At 35.0% G+C, this 17,428-nt stretch overlaps 1 protein-coding gene and 1 long non-coding RNA gene across 2 annotated transcripts; both read right to left on the reverse strand.

The window, feature by feature from the left end:
• Positions 1-818: 818 nt before the first annotated feature.
• LOC130462406 (uncharacterized) lies at positions 819-2,535 on the reverse strand. Its single transcript, XR_008922532.1, has 5 exons — positions 2,412-2,535; positions 2,100-2,332; positions 1,319-1,388; positions 1,119-1,217; positions 819-1,017 (listed from the first exon to the last, which is right to left on the reverse strand). It is a non-coding gene; the product is annotated as an uncharacterized lncRNA (long non-coding RNA).
• Positions 2,536-12,092: 9,557 nt separating this feature from the next.
• LOC130463237 (uncharacterized) lies at positions 12,093-15,341 on the reverse strand. Its single transcript, XM_056832310.1, has one exon. It carries the CDS (start codon positions 15,339-15,341, stop codon positions 12,093-12,095), a length of 3,249 nt encoding a protein of 1,082 aa, XP_056688288.1.
• Positions 15,342-17,428: the final 2,087 nt, after the last annotated feature.

The following is a 17,428-nucleotide window of genomic DNA, read 5'->3' on the forward strand; positions in this document are numbered from 1 at the left end:
TTTAGGCTTGACAGGCTAAAGTGGTATCACCTAATCAAAGATAACCTAAGTCCACTAGCTAGGTAGCAAGGTAAGTCAGGATCGAATCCACAGGGAAACAATGTTCTTTCTACTATTAATCAATTAGGCTAGACTATTGGGAACAAGAGTTTGGTTGATGGTTTGCTAAAACTACGGCGATAATTAAACAATTAAGAATCAAGATATTAAGGAATCTAGGGTATAGGTTCATACTAGTGGAAAAAGGGTCATTTGCATCGCACATTTAAGTGCATTTGCGTCGCACATTGTGCGTGGCAAAAGCTCTCGACGCAAATGACTAAAAGTCATTTGCGTCGTACATTTGTGCGACGCAAATGACCCTCATTTGCGTCGCACATTAAGCAAATGTGCGTGGCAAATGACTTTTCAGGCACCATGTTGAAAAGTCATTTGCCACGCACATTAGCTTAATGTGCGACGCAAATGACTTTTCAGGCGCCAAAAAAAAAGTCATTTGCCACGCACAATAGCTTAATGTGCGACGCAAATGACAATTTGAGCGCCAAAAAATTAAGTCATTTGCCTCGCACAATAGCTTAATGTGCGACGCAAATGACATTTTTGGCGCCAAAAAATTAAGTCATTTGCCTCGCACATTAAGCTAACATGCGTGGCAAATGACATTTTTTGTTTTTTTTAAAAAATTTGTTTTTTAATATTTTAGTTTGTAAATTCCGACATCATCGTCTTTGAAATTAGATGCTTACCAATACCGGGAATACATTTATAAATAATACCTGTCACAAAAGTTTACGACGTAATTAACGTTCCCAATAAAAGGCAATTAAATTCGTCATAGATCAACCAACATGTTACAACAAACATAAAATTATTACAACAAAGGTAGCTAGCTAGAGATCGAGTTCATATTACAAATTAAGCTAAAAATTCGACATTGTTCATGAAGTAATCTGCCCAAAAATCTTTCACCTCATTAATCTCCTCCGGTGAATAAGGCAATGTTCTTGAAAAATCCTAAAAAAGTGTAAATAATTCAATTTATCAACGATCGATCAATATAATAGTTTTGTGTACTTCAATTTATTATATAAAGTACGTAGTTTATGAGAACATACCTTAGTAAGATCTTGACTATTACCATGATTCATTATTATGTCGTACATAAAACGCATGACGTAGTAGCCACAATCTAGTGATCCTGGTTGTTGAGCACACTACATGCATTAAAATAAATAACACAAGTAAAATTTCTATCACATTGTATGTTATAATTTTGAAAAACTTGATTCTTAGGTAAATAATAAACTAATTATACCTGTGCTGGAATCCATGTTAATTTAGTTCCCTTAGATTGTCCACTTAGTCTCTTTTAACTCCGAAAAGCACTACACATTCGATAAAATATGCAATTATATATACTTTGTTTACACATGTAAATGCAAAGAATATTTTACATGTAAGTGCAATTATAAATCACTACTTTACTTGTTTCCTTGGGTCATATTTAGGCAAAAATGAAGTTTAAGGCTCCTTATAATCTATTATATCACATTTAACGCTAATTGGGTCGTTCTAGGACATATTTGGGCAAAAATGAAGTTTTCGAACCCAACTTTGAACTAAAGAACCTAAGGAATGTTTTCAAACTTATTACACGTTTAATATGCATATTTACAACTTTCTAAGGCTCTTTACAATCTATTATTTCACATTTAAGGCTAATTGGGTCGTTCTAGGACATATTTGGGCAAAAATAACCCAACTTTGAACTAAAGAACCTAAGAAATGTTTTCAAACTTATTACACGTTTAATACAGCATCAAAAGCTACAAGGCCCAGGACTTTTTGGACCTGGCCAATACCGTGAAGTTTTAATAACCAAACACTTTCGTAATAACAAAATGAATCCTTTCGTGTAAATCTTTAAGATGAAAAACAGACTCATAGCAGTCTTTTCACTATATTCCTTCCTTTTTTCTGTTTTGAGAGACTACATCATCTCCACCTTTTCGTTCCTCAATTATTGACATCACTGCTCTACCTCAATGGCCAAGATCAACAATGTTAACATTAACAAAGCAGTAGGAACTACTTACTTGTTTAACATCTTTGCCACCAACGCTGACTCCAGCCTCCACAAGGAAAGGGTGGCCTTCAAATACTTGAGCACTGCACATAATGACATACAGCAGGATGTCAAGTAAAGAAGAAAACTTAATTAGTTCTCAAAAGTTGATACAATCCTGCCTGAGTAAGTAGCAACCATGTCGGGATGCAACTCTTTTATAATTCCTAAACGAAGATTGTACTCCCCTGCAGGGCTGAGACACTGCAATGCGAATAACTTGCTATAAAAGATGGACACGGATTTCAATGCAAATTGATAATTTATAATTAAGTGTGCTTACATCACCACTAGGATCACCGAATTTAGCCTGACGGAACAACTGGTGTATTCGAACTAGTTGTTGTGATGTAAGTGATTTTACAGCCATTTTGGGGGTAAAATCTGTGCCCATTTCTCCTGCAAATAGACAATAAACATCATAAAGGATCCATCTACATTAGAAAACTTGTATAGGCTAGCAAATATCCAAAACAAAATACATCAATTCTATGCAAATCAACCATCTCCATTAACACTCACTAGTACAAAAAGGGATATTGCTTCGAGCCTAAAAAGGGTTATTGATTCGTATTATGTGCGAAGCATATAGACTCGATGCAATTTAAGGAATTCAATTGCTTCGCACAAGTGCGAAGCATTTAAGACTCCTATTGCATTGCACTTACCAATATTTCGAAGCATTTGATCGTAGCAACTATTAAAACGTACTAGCAATTGCTTCGCGCCTATCAATTGTTCGAAGCATTAAAAGTTCTAATTGCTTCGAACTTATGAATTATTCAAATCAATTGATTTAAGTAATTGCTTTGGTCTCAATCGTAAGCCCGAAGCAATATATGCAACTTTTCTATTTTTAAAAAATATTCCACAAAGAGGGAATAACACCTCCATTTACAACGAGGCAATCTAGTATACCACACATCCCATCATCTATCTCCAAAGCGCTTCATTTTGTACCAATAATAAGCAATTAAAATCAAAAAAAAAAATCAACTATCATAAAATATTGCCCATGACCAATACAAAATCATTAACCATTCAAAATCCATAAAATCATCCTAAAACGACATCTGTTACAAGTTGTCCAAAACATCAAAATATTTCAAAACAAATAAAACTGCAATGGAAGATAAGCTTTAACAGTTACAAGTAAATATCTTCTAATAATAGTAGCTTTTAATTCTAACAAAATACTATACTTCAGGAGAATACAAAGTCCAAAAAGTATGGAGCCCAACAAGTTAAAACTTCACGAATTTGCCCATTAGTGTAAGGTTTAGTCACCTTAAAATCCTGGAAAGAGAAAAAAAAACAATGTTAACATATATAATATCTATAGAGATCATTAACTTAAATTTATTTAAAAAAATTCGTAGCTTGAATAGATTTTCACTTCCACTATATGAGTGGACTATGTCATACATGAACCTTGAAGTAAAATACCCGCACTCAGTACCCCCATCCTGTTGAGCACACTAGAGAAAACCAATTTAATATTTCATAGGTCAACAAGTCATCACTTAAATTAAATTTCCAAAAAAGAAATGATAAAAACTGTAGATATTTACCACAGCAGCACCCCATTGTAATTGTGGACCTTTACTTTTCCCACCATATGCCTTGTAAGTTTCGAAGGCACTGTTCAATTATCATTATTCACAAATATTATGAGATAATTGTATTAATCAATTTATAGATAAATGTTGAAAAAATAAAATATGAACTTACCTTTCCAATACCACTCTTATTGCTAGGCTGCGTTTCTTCTTAATTGAATCAAATACGTGAACCGTATTTATGGTAGGGTAAATCACAAGAAGCACCCAATGATTGCTACATGTTTAAAGAACCAATGAACAAAATTAGCTATTGTTTATATGATAAAGGAAATCCTATAATAATAAGAATGTCAATAGCGTGTGAAATAATATTTACCACTCGTACTGGTTCTGCGAGTAGAATCATTCTAGTCTGAATCCAACCTCTATTGTGATTATTTCCTTTTCTTTACATTTATAGTGGGCTTCATCAGTGGAATAGGGCTATTACTGGTTCTGCGAGTTCCCTTTGCAAATGTTTTAGCTATAATTTACTTTCTAAAGCATACTACGGGGACTTATGTGCAGGGTTAGCAGAACAGTGACAAAAAAACTTCTGATGCACGTTGTATGTGATGTCTTGGCTATAGCGTCTAGTGAGGAATGTTTGTTAGCTATCTCCCGAGAATACAGGGTGGTATTACTTGATTTGTCTATGCCGATTTGATGGCTTTGAAGTTGCTGTTCAAATAAGAAAAGGGTTCTCAAAGCGTCATGAAAGGCGTTAATTGTAGCACTCAATGGGAGTGCGGACAGGTTGACCCGAGAAAATTATGTCAGGGTTGGTATGGATGGTTGCGTATTGAAACCTATATCTGTTGATAAAATGAGAAGTGTTTTATCTGAGCTCCTAGAAAGACGAACTGTGTTTGAGCCGCTCTAGGTATTTGTAGAACACATGGTTCAGTGATATAAAGGAAGGGAGAAACATAGATTATTCTAGGCATGACAAGATAGTGCTGCCAAATTTCTCTCTTGTTTTTACTTTCTTTAATTTTTCTTTGTAACCAATCGGGTGACTGGAGGTGTTGGTGTCTGACATTCAGTTCCAGGTGTTCATTCAATGTATATACCATAGTGTTGAGAATATCACAAAACATTCAATGTATATACCATAGTGTTGAGAATAGCACAGAACTACAGAAGAGGCAGTTATCAAGCAATGCTAATTAAACAGATATAGAATAGCACTTTTAACAGATTGCCACAGGGGAGCTAAAATTGACAATTCTGTGGCAATTTTGCGGCTTTTTTTTAATATTTATTTTGGACAATCATTGGTAACTACAGTAGTTAACTACCAAATGTATGATATTACTCAAGTGTACATAAAATTTCAAGCTGCATGAAGGGCTTCAACTAAACTGAGATCAATCGTGGTGAGCTTTTGGTGTTAACTTTATCAAAGCTTGGCTCGAGATGTACTACCTAAGAAGCCTAGGCCAAACATGAGGCCTGATTAGTGATTACACTTGTTCTGCCTTTTCTTAGAGTTTCTATTTTTGACAACTTAGTTTATTTGAAAAGAATATACTTCGTATTTATTTTGATGTCAAAAATATTACTCCAACAACAAATATATTTCTTTTGATGTAAAAATAATACTCCAACAAATCTATATCTATCAAGAGTAGGTGTTAAGATTATCTTACTTCTGATGATATGGGGCTAGGATCTTTTGATTGTTTTCGGAAGCTGCTTTCATTACCCTTGCCATGTATTCACATGCTTCATCTATGTTCTCCGAACTTGCCAACAATGTAGTTGCTGAAATCAATTGCGGACACATGAATGTGATTGAGTCAACACTCAAGTTCTTGCATTTTTCGTGTAAGGCCCTAAACATATTGCACAAGAAAAAATAACCATTAGATATTAAAGTCCAGTTTTTATAACTATAACATAAAGATATTAAAATTTAATAAAGAAGTTTAAGATATCTGACATGATGAATATTTGTATGGTTGATATATTTAACCAAGCCCCACTGAGAAGTTGGACAACATCCTCCTTTGAGATATAGCTAGAAAAATTTTCCTTGTATCCGAATACCTCAGCAGCTAATTGAAAAGATATGGATTCCACACCAGGGGGTAGATCAGTAAGAATATTAGCGAGTCGTTTGCATGACTCACTCAAATGCTTCATTACACTATGTGAAACAAGCGGCGTCCTTTCCATAGTGAACTTAACAGTGTTTTGAGTATCAACAATTTTTTCCTTATCCCGCTTGTCCTGTTAAGAAACGCACAATTTAATTATAAGAATGCTTAGAAGTACCTATGAAGTATGCATTAAATTAACAATGTTTAGATTGTAGAATGAAGTAATCATTTCAGCTTAAATCAGTACGGATGTAATGATCATTTCATCATTTACCTGTTCTTGGTAAAGAGTTGAAGCTTTGTTACTATGACCCTAAGAGGCTAAGATTGTTAAAATGATACTCTAATATACATTCTCATAAATTATGCAAAAATAATCATTTTTTCTGTAATAGCAGGTGTGCCGCTACAACCTTACAGCTTATCCTGATTTGAGTCAACAGAAGACTATGAGTTGAGATGATCAAAGGAAGAGCAGACGAAGTTCTTTTTGTGCAGCTATTACATCTTCTATAATAGGTCTTTTTTAGGTGCTAATTTATATAAGGAGCAGGGGTGGCTATAGACATTTGGTACGACATAACTTAAATTACACAGAAATAAACACAAAAGCTCCTGGAAGATTAATCCAATACTTCGTCTAGTCTATATGTAATGACTGTCTGATATCTTAGTTCTGCTGCAGTGCATGAATAATTTAAGAAGACTTTACGTGCATGCTGAGTGCTGTAAATCATTAATTAAACAACATTGAATTATGAGTTACTCCTTCATCCCAATTTATCTTCGACTGAGTCTTTGGGCGCATATTATGAAATAATTGAAAACATTTAGCGGGTGAGCTGTGAGCATACAGGTTATTCACTGTGTAAATGAAGTGGGAGTGTGAGAGGTTGGTCCTAGGGGTAATTTGGAAGAGTTCAGTCATTATGTTTAAAATCTATGTGGTTCTAAATGGTTTCTTCATATTAACCAGGTATATGATATGTGTTATTAAAGAACAACATGAATCAATGCTAAACACCTATCATACTATTTTTTAGTGAGTTGATTTAGGGACTATATATAGTGTATATATAGCTGGTAATCTTTTCAAGTTCAATTCAAACTATTTAATTTTTCCAAGGTTGACTTCACAACAATTATTTCCGTTATAAAATACAAGGACGACATCACAGCATGTCTACAACTCTGCAAGGGAGGTCACTTATCTGACAGGAATGGGGAACCACTTTACCACAAGTATTGTAGACAATGATGACTGAGAATGTGAAGGTAACTTAAACTTGGGTAGGAAACAACATTAAATTGGACAGGGTGGTTTAGGAATCTTAAAACGGATGGTTTTTGATTTATTAATTATTAGTAATTACTGTGAGTTGAGGATGCTATGTGATTATGTCTTTTATTTTGACCAAACAATAAGGGTACCAAGTATATTCCAATTACTTGTGGCCTACCAAATAGAGTTGGCTATGTATAGGAGCATCATATAGAATTTCCCACAAAAGAATAGCAACAGGTAGAATATTCAGAGCATTAACAACGTGTTTGGGTAGGAAAAGGGAAGGGAAATAAGGAAAAGGGAAGTGGGCTACTTTTCTCTACAAATCTTGCCGACTTTTAAAGGATTTAGTTTATCTAATAGGAAAAGAAATAGGGTCATTCCATTTCCCTATCCTTCTCATCCCCAAAATTCATATACATAATGAATCAGTTACATTCTCTTCCCTTCTGTTCTGTTAAAATCCTCTTATCTTAACACATTGTATGTCAAATGTATACTTTTACATCAAGAAAATGCATTCAATTTCGAACAGAGAATTTATCCTCCTCAAAATATTATTAAAATCAATCACTTACCAAAGTATAAATAAATAAATCATACTCTATACCTGTACCTTCAACTTCATAGACGAATCAGGATCCACAACGATATCACTACTAACAGCAACATTAATCGCTAACGGTTTGTCGCTACTCATCTTGCGTCGCGGAACAAACTCCTAATAAGAGGTCAAATTGTCATCATTTATGCTTCGAGATTAATATTAAAATTACATGAAATTAGAATATTAAACAAATTACCTCGTCCCCTATAATCAATTTTCTAGGCCATTGGACAAAAATTTTTACGGCTCCCCCAACATCCTTCATCTCTAAGTTGGGTACAGGTAGAGGTGCAGTTTCATAGCCAGGAACACATGAGTTCACACTAACTTTCAAATAACCAGGCTTCATTGCAGAATGGTGTACTACATCTTCAGCATTGAACGGATATGCTACACCCCTAGCCACGACTACTAATTGTTAGGAATCATCAAGTTGGCACAGACGACATGCTAAAGGACTCTAAAACATTATTCACCCAGCATTAGTAAAGTACTAAAGTACAGTAAAATACTATAGTGAATTTAAGAATAATTTAATATACATATAATATATACTTTGTCCTTGACTAATGTCACTTTAACCAATTAGAAAAATATCATTTACAGCAATGACAACAGAAAAGGAGAAGTGCAACTTAGATCATACCTTCAACTCCGCAAATGGGTCAGAATTAGGCTCTAGCTCCACAGAAGGTGAGTTGCTACGACTCCGTGTAGTGGTTGTAGTGGTTGTGGTCTTTCCAATCTCCATCCCAACCGGCAATTTTAGACCTAATTTTGTCACCAAGTTCATGAATTTTTCCTCAACTACGGCCTCCATTTTCTTTTCCATCATAGCTATAGTTTCCTTTCGCACTTGCTCTATTCTAGCCTCAAAATCGCCTTCAATCTTTTTTAGTCCGGCTTGTGAGAAATGATCATATTCTCCATTATTTCGAACCGGTTTCCCCCAATATGCTTGATGGCCGATTGTTCCTCCAACTGCAACCACACGTCCACGACGGTCTTTCTTTCCAAGGGAACGGGATAAGACATCATCTTGCCTATGTGGAGTCCAAATTCCTTGCTCGACTTCCTGAACCTCCTTGTCCTATTGACAAACACATGCATTTATTAAAGAATTACAAAAACACATTTTTTAGCAAGAAATAAATATATTAATCGACGAACAAAAGTGTATGTACAAAGGAAAAACTACCGCAACTTACTATTTTTTCACCAACCAGGCGTGCTTCATCTTTAGGGAAAACATATTCTCCTTTTTCGTTTTTCTTTTGCCGGCCAAAAATCCAATTTAGATGTCGTTTTCTCATGGTTGAATCTGTACTTCCGACTGAAGGGTATCTTCCTTCAACCTCCCATTCAGTTTCCTTCTGTGAATAGCTTTTTTGCCCCATAAAATGAGGATGCAGATTGTGCGACTGACTCTTCCGTGCCTTCTCGCTTATTTCCTATTAGAAAAGAAGAAATTAGTGTGGCAGATTGTATATAAGTGTAGATGATTGAACATGATGAAGATTAGTGGGCAAGGTTGTTGGTGCATCTAATTACCGAATGCATAACAGTGTAATCATAATATATCATGCGTTGAATTGTGTTTTACCTTAAATGTATCGGTGGTCTTAGCTGCAACAAATTGCTGCCATATTTCTTCAGTGATGGCTTCATATACAAGGTAAGGTGGTTTGGCATTAGGCGAGATTTTTCTTGTCTTTGTGATATTTCCACTTACCAACTTAGCTTTCCAATCCCTAAACCGGTCACTCAAGTGTGCCATTACATACTTTTTCTTCAGTGGATTGTTGTCAATATGATACATAGTCTACATGGTAAAACAATAATAATTAGACAATCATTAGTAGAAAACTTTCCACTAGTCATGTAATTGGATGATGCATATAATGTAACAGTTGATCTATTCTTACCTTAATGTAATCCCAAAGGGTGTCTTGAAGACCTTGAGGTACCTCTTCCCATTTGTTTGTCAAAATACTGACCTTAGTATGCACTGTCTTCCCAATTTGTTGCCTATAGTCCTTCAACGAATGACCAGTTGGTCGATTAAATGAATCCCATTCTAGGAATTTTGGCACATTAGGGGACTTTAACCCTTTTACTTCACCTCAATACCTTTTAGTTCCTTTTTGAGAAATATCATGCTCCGTCTCAGTTGGATGCTCATAACACAAGGGATCATTGTCCCTAGACATCCCATCATTATACAAGTCTTCTATATCCTCCATGCATATAGACCTGCATTATTAAAAGAAAAAATAAATCATTAGAACAATACCCGACTTTTTAGGAGTTATCCTCCATGCATAAAGCTATGTTGATTTTGATGGTGAACTCTCTGGTTTCTTTGGGCGAGTCTACAGTTCAATTACTCTAGGAATTGATAAATATCTTATGAAGGGAAAATATTCAGTAGTTATCATACATCCCAAGAATAGATCAAATGTTAACAGTCAAAGGGGTTTCTATCTATGTGAAAGCTGCTCACACAAAAACTGTTCTTCCTTCCATATTAACTGAAATAATTTCTTGTGTGTTTTCTTCTTTGAAAAAGGTTTCTAACTTTTCTGTCGATTCAGTTAAAAACAAGTATTGCTCATCCTTTTAGACCTGATCGGAAACCACCTTTTTTATCATAAAAGAAACAGGGAACAAGAGGAAACAAAAAAGAGGAAGAACTCCACCTTGATATGGCCTGCTTATAGTGGAAACCTGGTGTTTTAAACTTTGCTATTCCAGACTTTTCACAGTAGCCTGATTGGAAGTAGTACTTTGTTTAGGTCTATTGTTTTTAGAGTAGCCTGCAGATGTACTGAGTAAATGAAGCAGTTGTTAATTTTGTAAATTAGTTGCTGCACATGAAGAGTTGATGATAACCACCGCCATTTTTAACAACATCCCACGTTGGAATCATGTCTCCACACAGTTTGGCCTCAACTAGATGAGAAAAACGAGCTATATCTAATATAGTTAAGAAATAATGCAACTGACCATTTGATATGGAATAATGCAACTGACCATTTGATATGGACTTCAGAAATTGACAATTGATTAATTGAATTATTCAAAACCAAACTATAGAAAAACCTTAGGATCTGACCATTTGGATGTTATATTTTACATTTATTTCCGTTTTTGTTATATTAAGGAATAATGCAACTGACCATTTGATATGGACTTCAGAAATTGACAATTGATTAATTGAATTATTCAAAACCAAAATATAGAAAAACCTTAGGATCTGAATCAATGTTTATTGAAATGTCCTAACATAATTGATCTATCATACATTAACAGAGAACTGTGGGAAGCCGGGAAGATCTAGATCTCAACCAAGGATCAGAAAGTAGTCTACTCTTATCACGTGTTGAATCGTAACTACCTTCATGTTGAATTAGGGGTTAATAAGAAAATAATCAAAAGATCAAAAGAAAGCGTTCCAAACAGATTTGGAGAAAAATAACAAACAACTTGCTTCAAAATATTAAGTGGGCTCAGAATAAGGAGAGTGCAAATTAAAAGAAAAATGATTTACATTCAGGAAGCAGTGAAGCACCATCAATCTGGATCAACAAATCTAGCTCTTTTTATGAATTAGTTTTGGACAATTATAAATAAATCAACTATAATAATACACAACTGTGCTTTCTTGCCAAAAAAATAAATTGAAATCAATTGTTGGGTTGGATATCACATCCTTCTATTTTTAAAGAATCCCTGTGATCATCATAAACTATTGGTAAACTAAAGCCAACCAACATACGATATACATCTACATGAAAGAATCCAAATATTCAATGAAATTATTTCCTGGGAAGATGTCACTTTAACCAAAGACCATTTAATAGGATCTTATATGGTCAAGTCCATATCAAATGGTCAGTTGCATTATTCAATATAACAAAAACGTATTTCTAGTTCATACTAAGTTCATCTACATGAAAGAATCCAAATATTCAATGGTGAGCCTATGCCCTAGATTTCTTGTAAGAGTTCTTTTATGCAAAATATAACAAAAACGTATTTCTAGTTCATACTAAGTTCATTGACCACAAGTAAAAAAAATCCTTCTTTGCATCAGATAATTGATAATAATAAATAATACAATTTTTCTTGTAAGGGTTAGGGAAAGTCAGATTCCAATGGAAATTAAAGTAAAGATCCAAGTCACATTAAGCAGAAGTGAAAACATTACTCAAGACACTCAAATGATACGGAATCAAAGACACATCTTAAAAGCAATTTAAAAAAAAATCATAGATGTCATCCAAAATAATACTAAAAAATCAAAGACCATACATAATAGTAAACATGTAATTCAAAATCATTTGGATTTTTCAACCCATAAGCCTTAACAATGATCATAACGCATATAATTTGCATCAAATGCATCTTCCCCGTTTGACTTAGGTAAGCCATTTGATAACGGCGGGTCCTCATCAAATTGATCATACTCTTCTTCGTCCTCCACATCACCAATACCAAGAATTCTTCTCTTTCCTTGAACAACAATAGACTTTTTTTTATCTTTGGGGTCAACAATGTAAAATACTTGCTTAACTTGTGCTGCCATGATGAAAGGCTCATTTTGATGACCCAAACGCTTAAAATCAACTTGTGTATATCCATCCTCAACTCTTCGCACACCACGCCCATTGTCAACCCACTTGCATCGAAATAGAGGGATTCTAAATTTGGTGTAGTCAAGCTCCCAAATATCTTCAATCACCCCGTAGTATGGCATAGTTACTTCTAGAGGGCTAGTATCTTTAGCATTAGTGTACTCTGTTGATGATGCAACCACACTTACACCACTATTTTGATTAACAGACTTGGCATCTTGGCGCTCCGTATAGAATGTATACCCATTGATATCATAACCTTCATATGAGTCAACTAGAAGCTCAGGACCATATGCAAGCCACTTAATCATTTCACAAACTACTTTTGGAGTTTTAGTGCGTTGAGACATAACCTTGACTTGGAACCATGCTATAAAAGTGTCATTGTGCTCCTTAGCTAACCACTGATCATCTTTCAAAGGATTCTTCTCCTTCAAATAAGCCATGTGATCATCTATATAGGGTTGAACCTTAGAAAGATGTTGTAGTACGTACAAATGAGCCTTAGCCTTCATCTTACGATCCACCACGATCCTTTTATGGCCAATTATACCATGACCTTCTAGCCTCTCTTCGTGGCGAGACTTCGGAAGTCCAACCGGTTCTAGCCCTGCTAGGTATTGAGCAACAAACCCCATAATCTCTTCAGCAATTGTGCCTTCAATAATACTACCTTCGGGATAGTATCGATTCCGGACTTTATCTTGTAAAGTGCCCAAATGTCTCTCAAACGGATACATGTTCCTCGCCCACACTGGACCACAAATCTTGATTTCTCGAACGAGATGCACGACCACATGTACCATGATATCAAAGAATGAAGGTGGAAAATACATTTCAAACTGACACAATGTGACGATAACTTCTGATTGTAGATCATCCAAAGTCGAAGGATCAATCTCCTTACTACATATAGCATTGAAAAAGAAACAAATCCTCGTAATGGCATTCCTCACGTGCTTTGGCAATATCCCTCGGATCGCAATTGGAAGAAATTGTTGCATCATAACATGGCAATCATGAGACTTCATAACCACCATTTTCAATTCGTTCTTGGACACGAGTCTTTTTATGTTGGACGAGTATCCAGATGGAACCTTTATGCCACGCAAACACTCAAAAAAACTTATTTTCTCATTCTTAGACATAGTGTAGCATGCTGGAGGAAGATATTTTCCTTTTTCCTTATCTTCAGGCGCCAGCTCTGGACGGATCTTCAATTTTTGCATGTCTTTCCTAACATTTTCACCATCCTTTGTCTTTCCCGTTATATTAAGAAATGTCCCAATAATACTTTCAAAAACATTTTTTTCAACGTGCATAAAATCGAGACAGTGCCTGACCTCTAAATGCCTCCAATACGGGAGATCCCAAAACGGGGACTTCTTCTTATAAAGGGCTCCTTTTACAGCCTTGTAAGGCTTTCCATAGACTGTGTTGATATCTTTGACCCGCTCGTACACCTCGCTTCCAGTAAGAGGAGGACGGGAAACTCGAACCTCTGTTTTCCCATTGAACGGTTTTTTCTTCTTTCGATAAGGGTGATCAAGAGGTAACAACCTACGAGTATGCCAGTATATGTTCTTCTTACAATGTTCTAAGTACTCTCCCACCATATCATCTTCACAAATCGGACATGCTTTTGCTCCCTTGTTAATATAACCCGATAAGTTTCCGTATGCCGGAAAGTCATTCACAGTACAAAATATCATAGCACGCAAAGTAAAGTTTGTTTCAGTGTAAGAGTCAAACACGGGAACACCTTCATTCCATAGCACTTTCAAATCATCAATAAGTGGTGCTAAGTAAACATCAATATCATTTCCCGGATGTTTTGGCCCTGATATCAAAAGGGACAACATGATGTATTTTCGCTTCATACAAAGCCAAGGAGGGAGGTTATATATGGATAAAAGAACCGGCCAAGTGCTGTGTTGAGTACTAAGTGTGCCAAAAGGGTTCATTCCATCCGTGCAAAGACCGAGCCTTAAATTTCTCATTTCCTTACCGAAATCATCGAACTTCTCATCAAAATTCTTCCATTGTGGAGAATCGGCGGGATGTCTAAGATATTCATCTTTCTTTCTCCCTTCTTCGTGCCACCTTAAATTCTTTGCTTCCTTCTTATTCGCAAACAAACGTTTAAATCTTGGTATTATCGGAAGATACCACAACACCTTTGCCGGAGGTCCTTTCTCATCTGGTGTACCATCCACTTTCTTCCGCTTGTAGCGCGAGAACCCATATCTTGGACACTTGTGAAGATCTTCATACTCTTTCCGATACAATATACAATCATTCGGACATGCATGTATCTTTTGGTAATCAATACCCATAGGACAAAGCATCGTTTTTGCTCGATAGTTAGATATCGGAATTTCATTCCCTTCCGGAAACATATCTTTCAAATCTTCCAATAGAGAAGTGAAACTCTGATCACACCAGTTGTATTTTGATTTCTTATTATACAGCTTCAACATAGCAGATAAGATGTTGTACTTAGAGCAACCAGGATACAATGGCTTACTCGCGGCACTCGATAAAGTCTCATACATACTAGGTTGATCATTGAGATAGTCTTCTACATCCTGCATCATCTCATTTATCTCATCATCCTCAACGTAGTCCAGCTCATCATTATCCATATCATCGCTACCATTATCGTCATCATGGATATCATTATCACCTCCGAAGTTGGTTCCTGAGTGCCCATAGTTAATATTGCACTTCCCATGGTTAACACTCTCACCATGCCATATCCACCTTGTATAGTTCAACCTAAAGCCACGACGAACTAAATGTTCCCTAATCTGATCAACATTACGAAACCTCCTAGAACAATCACAATTAGAACAAGGGAAAAGTATTGACTCGTCACCATTCTTCAACTGATACGCAACTGCACATGCGATGAACTCCTCAACCCCTAGAATGTATTGACTCGTAGTTCTTGAACCGTACATCCAATTGCGATCCATTTCTAACAACTAGAGGCAAACACAACAACCATATTAAACAGGCCCGACTATTAAGAGGCCTATCCGGACCTACATCACAGGGCCCAATTATTTGGGCCCTAAAAAAATTTGCTGCAGTTTAATACAAAGGAAACGATTCTATTTCCTGAGTAATTACTCGTCCCTTGTGAAAAGACTACCCCATTACCAAAAATTTCAAGTTCTCAGTTTCTCACCGATTAATTGCTTAGTTATCTCTTCCATAAAAATCCTCTAGTCCATCAATTATGTTCATAATTTGACTAGAACTTGCATTTGCTAAACTAGCTTCACAAATACAAACTCAAAACTGATTCTAATCATGTAGGACTATTTATAGTTTCATAGTTGATGCAACAAGGAATAAAAGGGAATTTGTTCAAACAAGTTACATATATAGACAAAGACAATTAGACAACTACTAGTATTAGTTTGAAATTTTTGACATCTTATAGTAGGTGGTCCAAAAAACCTCCTTGTGCACTCGTACTTAATCAAATTCAACATAGGAGCTAAATAAGCCTTACTTTGCAACAAAACACAGGGGGGGATTTGAAATAATTGAAAATGGACATAAAATGAAGAATTTGAATTAATTGACCAATGGAACACCAATTTATAGTGTTGAAAGTGATTAAATATAGAAATTAACCATTTTTCAATTTCGACAAGCCAATCATTGAAATATATTCAAGTTCACTAACAACAAGAAATCAAAACTATAGGTCTGAAACTCGATGATAATCCAACAAAATTACATACAAATATATACCCATGCAAAAAAAATGGCATTAAAGAAAGAGATCAAAGAAAATAAAAATGTTACCTTAATCAACAAAGAATATCTATCTTCTACTACTAGTCACCAACACCTAAAACAAGAAGAAGAAAAAAACAACAAAAAGAACCCATTAATTAATATTCAAAATTTGAAAAAATAAACAAAAACGACATGAAATTAAAATCTTTAAAGGGTGCCCATACACGGGACGAAGTTAATTTTTTGTTGAAACATTAATTAAATGGTTTGGGCAAGTGGTTAAGATAAGGACAAATTATTTTTACCACCTTTTTTTCACCAAGTTAATTTATAGTTTAGTTCAAAATTTGGTTCGAAAATGTGGAATTTTACCCTAAATATGACATAGAATGACCCAATTAGCCTTAAATATGGAATAATTGATTAGAACGAGTCTTAGAAAGTTATAACTATGCATATGAGACATGTAATAAGTTTGAAAACAATCCTTAGGTTGTTTAGTTCAAATTTGGGTTCGAAAACGCCATTTTAGCCTAAATATGACCGAGAATGATCCAATTAGCCTTAAATGGGGAATAATAGATTAGTAAGAGTCTTAGAAAGTTATAACTATGCATATTAAACGTGTAATAAGTTTGAAAACATTCCTTAGGTTCTTTATTTCAAAGTTGGGTTCGAAAACGCCATTTTTGCCTAAATATGACCTAGAACGACCCTATTACCCTTAAATGTAGAATAATAGATTGGAAAGAGTCTTAGAAAGTTATAACTATGCATATTAAACGTGTAATAAGTTTGAAAACATTCCTAAGGTTCTTTAGTTCAAAGTTAGGTTCGAAAATGTCATTTTTGCCTAAATATGTACTAGAACGACTCAATTAGCCTTAAATGTGGAATAATAGATTGGAAAGAGTCCTATAAAGTTATAAATATGCATATTAAACGTATAATAAGTTTGAAAACATTCCTTAGGTTGTTTAGTTAAAAGTTGGGTTCGAAAATGTCAATTTTGCCTAAATATGACCTAGAACGACCCTATTAGCCTTAAATATGGAATAATAGATTGGAAAGAGTCTTAGAAAGTTATAACTATGCATATTAAACGTGTAATAAGTTTGAAAACATTCCTTAGGTTCTTTAGTTCAAAGTTGGGTCAAAAACGCCATTTTAGCCTAAATATGTACTAGAACGACCCAATTAGCCTTAAATGTGGAATAATAGATTATTACGAGTCTTAGAAAGTTATAATTATGCATATTAAAAGTGTAATAAGTTTGAAAACATTGCTTAGGTTCTTTAGTACAAAGTT

Source organism: Spinacia oleracea, chromosome 6 (genome assembly GCF_020520425.1).
Source record: "Spinacia oleracea cultivar Varoflay chromosome 6, BTI_SOV_V1, whole genome shotgun sequence".
Lineage (NCBI taxonomy): Eukaryota > Viridiplantae > Streptophyta > Magnoliopsida > Caryophyllales > Amaranthaceae > Spinacia > Spinacia oleracea.

What these genes read in the sequence shown, in the direction of transcription:
- LOC130463237 (XM_056832310.1), bottom strand. Translation starts at nt 15,341, where the DNA reads ATGGATCGCAATTGGATGTACGGTTCAAGAACTACGAGTCAATACATT.